The following is a 7214-nucleotide window of genomic DNA, read 5'->3' on the forward strand; positions in this document are numbered from 1 at the left end:
TTCATTATAGCAGAAGGGATAACTTTTCAAAAATTGGTTTTTGAAGAATGCCTCAATAACCTTGGGTAGAGCCACATCTGTAGCCACAATTAGTCCCTCATGATAGAGTGAGGACTGAGTACCTAGGGTTGGTTTCCTAGCAGATCTAAAGGTGTCTGATTCCACTATTTGCTTGTGATGACTTTGAAAGCTAAGTAGACATAGAAAATGCAAAAGCCGTCACTAAGAAGCAAATTGTTGCCAGAGTATCTCTTTCTTATTTGACTGTCTCAGAACTAAATTGAGAAAGTGGCAATATAAACAAATGCACACCCCTTCCTACTCCACTGCCTTCTACAGGGGTCCTGATGGAGCTGAAAGAAAACTGGAAAGCGTGAATAGTTGGCACTGTCTGAAATCTATACATCCTTTTAAAAAATAACTAATTTTTCTCTTCTCAAAATGCTAGAGGCTCAATTCATCATATTTCTTCTCTGGGCAGTGATGCAGTCCCTCACTGGGGTCTTTGCAAATGGCATCATCCTGGTGGTGAACAGCATCACCTTGGTCAGGCAGAGAAGACTGGCTTCCCTGGATCTGCTCCTCTCCTGCCTGGCGACGACTAGGATCTGTATGCAGGTGCTCATCTTTAACGTCCATCTGGTTGCTCTCTCCTTGGTGAAAGTGTATATGTTTACTGAGAATTTTCTAATTCTCATGTTTGTAAATGAACTGGGACTTTGGTTTGCCACGTGGCTTGGCGTTTTCTACTGTGCCAAGATCGCCACCATTCCACACCCGATATTCTTCTGGCTAAAGATGAGGATATCCAAGTTGGTGCCCTGGCTGATCCTGGGGTCTCTGCTCTACTCATTGATTACTTCTGGCCTCCAAAGCAAATACATGTGGCCATTTTACAAAGGAGTCATAATGAGCTATTTCTCCAAAAATAGGACTAAAACTGAAGACCCACCTCCTGATTCACTTTACATTTTCCTTGCGGGACTCATACCACCTTTACTTATCTTCCTCGTTGCAGTTCTACTCTTGGTTTTCTCCCTGGGGAGACACACTCAGCAGATGAGAACCATGGGCACCAGGGACCCCTGCAGGAATCCCCAAGTCAACGCACTGCTCTCCATCCTGTCATTCCTAATCCTCTACTTCTCCCACTATGCAATGACTATTTTGTTCTGTGTTCAAATTTTCCAGTTTGGAAGCTTCCCCTTTCGGCTCTGCATGATGATTGCTGGTGCATATCCTGCTGGACACTCTATCATCTTAATTTTAGGAAATGCTAAAATGAAACAAAACGTAAAAATGTTCCTCCTCCATGGTAAGTGCTGCCAATGAGGAATTGGGTCACTTCAAAACAGCCAGGATTCAGTGACTTATTAGCACCTGCTGTTCTTTGCCCAGCCAACAAAGCATCCTGTACATAAATATATAACATGACATCTCAAGATTGTTTGCTTAACCTTAGGGATGTTTATAGCTTTGCTACTTTTTCACAGAGTTAAATTGATTTCAAAAGCATGACACATGTCAAGAGATTACATCCATGTCAATATCCATCATCTTGCAAGATGTTACCATTGAGAAAACTGGGAACATAATACAGGGATCTTCCTATAGGCTTTCTTACAAGTGCATGAAAATCTTCAATTTTCTCGAAATAAAACGTTTAATGAAAAAGGAAAGCACATGTTTGCATTTGTGACAGTAGAAGCCACACAGTGTCACAGGGTTCTTCTATGTCCGATGCCTAGTCTTAGATGGTTTACCAGATGGGCTGACTGCTCATCCTCTGTCTCCCTGGAGGTCATTTCTCCTCTGTTCGCTGGAGTCACAGACAATGAAGCCACTCTTCCTCCCTAGATCAGAAGGAAGCTGAGCACAGACAGACCTCAGTCCTTGTGAGCAAGTTCACCTCCTCCATCCTGTGAAGATGGAGATGCTGTGATGACCTGTCCCAGAAACTGATGAAAGGGAAGAAAATGGAGGAGGAAGAGGAGGAGGAGGAGGAAGAGGAGGAGGAGGAGGCATCCTTGAGGTCTGCATGTTCATTTTTCATTTGCCCTAATTGGGTATCCTGCAGCTCATAGCTTGCAAAGATGTTTCATTTTGCATTTGTGTACTGGCTTTGGGACTCCGTAGACTGCCAGTGATCATTTGGTATCCTACCCCATTGCATGTCTTCCTCCACAACAAAGCAACAGCTGTCGGTAGGTGGGGCTGAGGGTGTCTCCATCTACTTGAAGTCATAGATGCATTTTCTGTTTGGCTAATGATTTTGGAAAGAAAGACATATATGTGCATTGCTAAAACAGATTCAGAATCATTTTGCTTTCAGACAAATGAATAATATAAAAATATATCCTTAAGTTTCGTTGTAACTTGTAGTTCAGGTGTGGATTTGCCTATCATCAGTAGTAAGAATTCAAAGACTGGTTCTCTAACCCTAGACATGCAACTCACAGAGGACTTGCTTCAAAGAGCCAGAGAGATGTGTTTCTTCTTGAATGTGGGGATTAGGTACCCTGCATCTTCCCACAGGTCTTGGGCATCCCTCCTTAAGGAGTAAAGTAACAGCCTCCCTCTTCCTACTTCTTCATTTCCCCACTTCCACCAGGGCAGGAAGGTTCATAGCTAATAGTGCTCTCAGGCAGACAGCTCTGGAAAGAGCAATCATGTCCTGGAGGTAAATATTGCTCCTATGTCGGGAGGGGACAACAAAGAGCCACTTTTATCTTTCTCACATTTCAAGTTCAGCAAATAAGTAACTTGTCCTTGAATCCATGATGTCTATACCTATGGGTGAGCAGAGGGAGGGTGGGAGCAGCCTCAAATGTTCAGGGGGAAATCCATATTATGCAACTCTGATGATTTTTTTCCCTAGATATCAAATTCTGATTCTATTTCATGTAGCTCCTGTTTTAATAGTGGTAGTTAATGGGATGACTATGAAGGTACGACTAAGTGTGTATTATTAATATTACCAAGAGTTGTAAAAAACCTCAGTGCATAATAAAGCTTTGAAAAACTTTCCCAGCCTGCTTTCCTAGAAATGTACTTGTTGCTGCGATGCTGCCTCACTGTTGTGCTGCTGGGCTTGGCCTGGACACTAACTGCTCAGTTCTAGAAGCCAAGTGGTCTGGGCCTGTCTCTCTGGAGCCTACTTATCTGGACTCCCCAGCCCTGCCAATGTCTTCCTCTCTAGCAGGGGGTTGACCTCTGTCACGGTACAGCCTCTTCCTTCACCCACACTGTACCTTTACAGATGGGGCTTGCTGTGGCTTGAGTGTCCCCTCAGGCTTCTGTGTCGAAATTTAATCCCCCTTGTGAGGAACGAAGAGGGTGGGAACTTCACTGGCTGTGGGGTGTAGAGATGGGACTTTGGGATTAGGGTCAGACAAGGCCATCGAAGTGGAGGCCCTGTGATTGACTCCTGGTGGCTCTATCAGAAAGCGAGAACAGAGGAGACACACCTTCATGTTCCTGTCTTTCCCCATGTGACCATCCGTGCTGCCTCTGGACTCTGCTGGCCCATCACCGGAGTCAGCCCCTGACCCTGGACCAGAACCACGAACCAAAATAAACCTCTTTTCTTGGTAACCTATCGAGTCTGTGGCATAGAGTTAATGAAAACAGGCAGTGGACTAAGACAGGGCTGGACATCACGGCTCCTGGGAGGCTTGGCCTCCAGACGTCACACATGGTCCTCCCTCCCCTCTGCCACCTGTGACTCCCCAGGTAATCCAGTATCTGCAGCTCAGTCAATGGGGCCAAGGCTTCCAGGAGTCTGATCCAGAAATAGGGCTTTTCTGAAAAGGGACCCAGCAGGGAGTGTGCCTTCCACCTGAGACAGAGGCTCAATTTTTTGAGCAGCCAAGAGTGGTGTGGACTGCTCCTTCAGTCCCAATCCCAGCTGTTCTCCACGGTTCCCAGTGACTAAAGATGGTGACATCAGCTCAGAAGTTTAAGTCTATGTCATATAGATATACATTGGCTTTCAAAAAATATGTGTTGTAATAATTTGAATATTAAATTTTAAAAAATTAGATGTCTCACAAACCATAAATGCCTTTTAGAGTCTCTCTCACTCAAATGTAGCAACTTCTTGAAGAGAGATCAGTCTGGGCCAGAAAGTGCTATGAGGACATTAGCATTTAATGATTACCCTTGGACTTCAGCTAATGACTTCTTGAGGCTAATGACCATCCGTCCTGGGTACTTCAGGCAGCTCAGAGGTTGTAGCCCCTTGCACACCTAATTACAGTCAGGGTCCTCAAAAAATTAGTGTTCCAATTTTAGGCTTGGATAACATGATTTTTGTAATTTTCGTCCATGTGGAACTACACCTCTTTGGGTGAGAAGAGAAACAAGTAATCAGAAATATACCAGCGATAAAGATGCCAGTCTAATCATGCAAATTGACTTTGGCAATCAAGGGCATGACAGATGTTATTGACAGATGGCACACCCATGTTGGTGAAAGATCCAAATGGCCAAAGGAGGGAGACCCACATGTTTTAAAGAGGGTCTTGCTAGAGAATGAGTTTGGGGTCAATTTATGCACCACATCAACTCAAACTTTAAATCGGTGATTTATTCTTTTTATATCATTATTCTTTGCCCCCTAATGATTGATTCTCATAGGAAACTTTATGCCAAGAGAAAGGGTGTGTACTAGGAAAATCTCATTGAGCTGAACACATTCGGTTATTGGGGAGAGTCGATCTATATCCAAGATCACTCTGAGCATTTGTTTCACTCTGTTCTTTTTATACAAAACAAACATCTGTTCTCTGTCCTTGATATTTTAGACTATCTGATACATCACCTAGTATCTTTGCAAGATTGAATGTCTGCTTTTAAGATGTGATGTAAACAACTGGATTCAGATCTATGACATCTGGATCTACTTAATGTTTTTGGCTGGGGATCAGGAGATGGTGATTTTATCCTATAATTTAAAACATATTCTAATCAATGAAGCAATGAAGTTTCTATTTTAAATATTTCTGTACCAGTCCATCAACAGAACATAAAAATAGAATCACCTACCTATTGAAAGCACTAAAGACATGTCTATTTTTAAAAATGATAGAAGGTTCACTTTGTTTACACTTCAACATTCCCCAAATAGATACATTGTAACTATTTGTATTTTTGGATGCAATTTTGGATATATGTTTTTAAGACAGCACTGTAGCTTCCCTCAAATTCTCTTATTCCTACAGATTTGTTAACTTTGACAACATAAACATAGACTCACGTGTAATGGCGTAGAATTTGAATTTTGGATAGGAAGGGGAAAAGTCCTGTAGCCAGATTTAACCTTTTAAATCTTTTGATGAATGATCCCGGAATGATGAATTCCCAAATCCCTGGGGAAGCTTCAGATTCCCCAGAACTTGGGAGGTAGAAAAGGGGGTAGAAAATAAGTAAGTGGCTCGTAGTGGGCGGGGTGTTTAGGTTGCTAAATATGTGAACTGTCCTTTGGCAGAAACCCACCCATTTGGACAACAGATGCTACACTTGGGATTGTGAACTTTAAGTCTTTCTTTACTTGAAACTTCCCTATTGGCTTTCAGAAACATTGACCATGGCCAACATTTGATCTAAAAGCTGAGTTTTACAATACCTGCCCTTCAGGATACTCACCCCAGCTTTTCTGCTAAGATAACAAAATTCTTGCTGTGAAGACTTGCACCTTTGATGGTGAATATGATGTTGTTAGTGGCACTGATTGATTTTGGGTATGAAGGAGGCTCTGCAGCATGAGAAGCGCCTTGAGCAGACCATCTTCCAGGGGGAAGCCGGTCAGGGCGATGCCATCCACAGGCAAGGTGGACCAAGGCTCCTCAGCTCTCCTACCAGGAAGAACAGCACCTGTTTATGTTGGCCCCTTAGACAGTGGTTTTTGACCAGCAAGCACTGTCATGAGCTGAGCCTCAGTTTCTTCACCTGTGAATGGGGAAGAATGACAATATTACATGCTGAACAAAGCTTCAGAGACATAATGTGAACACAAATGAATGTCACCTCCAGCAGCAGTGTGGAAGGAGAGAAGGACATGGGAAGGGTATGTTGAATAGCAGTGCCATAATTAAGAGGCTGAAATGGACTTGATGAACCTCGACCTCACACTTCCCATCTTTGAAATGGGGATAGGAGTCATTCCAGGCTTGATGAGGGGAGTTGATGGGCTGTGGAGCAAGTCTGGAGCACATTACCTGGCTACCACCCTTGCTGTGTTGACTTTTGTTAACCCTGAGAAACTGCCAGGCTGCAATGACCTTGGACCAATGATTGACCGCTTCATACACTTCAGCCTAATAATCAGTGAACTGAACAATCACAGGTTCTGTGGGCGAGCTTATTACGGGGGCATGAAATGACACGTGCAAAAGACCCTGGAATGAAGAAATGATCAAGCCGAAGGAAAGCAGGTGAAATGAAAGGAGGTGTGAAAGAGGCTGGAGCCGACTCCAGGCCTCATTTGTGTGGGCTACAGGCATGCATCCGCCATGTGGCCTCTCAGCCCTGGGGTGCAGCACTCACAGCCGCAGGCTGACCTCAGGCCAGGGACTGAGGACTCACCATGCATCTCAACCTGCCACCACATCCACTCACATGTTAAGTGGGCCCAGTGGACAGAGCAGGAGGGATATGAAACCCCTTAGAGAAGGCTGCAAATATTTGGGGAAAAGTCCTTGTCCCGCAAGGGGATGTGAAATTGTGCAACCACTGCGAAACACAGTTGAGGGATCCCCAAAGACCATAGGATTACCAGGAGTCCCAGCACTCCCACCCCCAGGCACACCCCCCAGGGAACTAGAAGCAGAGACTGGAACAGATATGCCACACACACCCCACCTTCGCAGCAGCATGACACACAAAAGCCAGATGATAGGAACAAGCATCCACCAGCAGATGAAGGGACAAACAAAAGGCAGAGTGTCCAGCCCGGGAACAGTACTCATCCTAAGGGAGAAATGAAGCTCTGGTTCACACTGTGACATCAGGCCAAGTGAAAGGAGGGGGCAATTCCCCTTGTAAGAGGCACCCAGAGAAGGGAAGTCCATGGAGACAGGAAGTGGAATAGAGGCCTCCAGGTGTGCTGGGGAAAGACACTGCAAAGCTGCTACTGTTCAGTGGGTGCAGTGCTGCGAGGGGTGATGAACATGCTCTGTGAATAGTGGATGTAGTTGCCCAGTGCTGAGAATGTC

At 44.6% G+C, this 7214-nt stretch overlaps 1 protein-coding gene across 1 annotated transcript; it reads left to right on the top strand.

Moving 5' to 3' along the window:
* The first annotated feature begins 441 nt into the window (after nucleotides 1-441).
* On the top strand, nucleotides 442-1332 carry Tas2r1 (taste 2 receptor member 1). The gene has a single exon (XM_076856222.2). It carries the CDS (start codon nucleotides 442-444, stop codon nucleotides 1330-1332), a length of 891 nt encoding a protein of 296 aa, XP_076712337.2.
* Nucleotides 1333-7214: the final 5882 nt, after the last annotated feature.

This window comes from Callospermophilus lateralis, chromosome 5, assembly GCF_048772815.1.
Source record: "Callospermophilus lateralis isolate mCalLat2 chromosome 5, mCalLat2.hap1, whole genome shotgun sequence".
Lineage (NCBI taxonomy): Eukaryota > Metazoa > Chordata > Mammalia > Rodentia > Sciuridae > Callospermophilus > Callospermophilus lateralis.

Excerpts from the sequence above, each read along its gene's own strand:
- Tas2r1 (XM_076856222.2), top strand. The coding sequence starts at position 442 with ATGCTAGAGGCTCAATTCATCATATTTCTTCTCTGGGCAGTGATGCAG.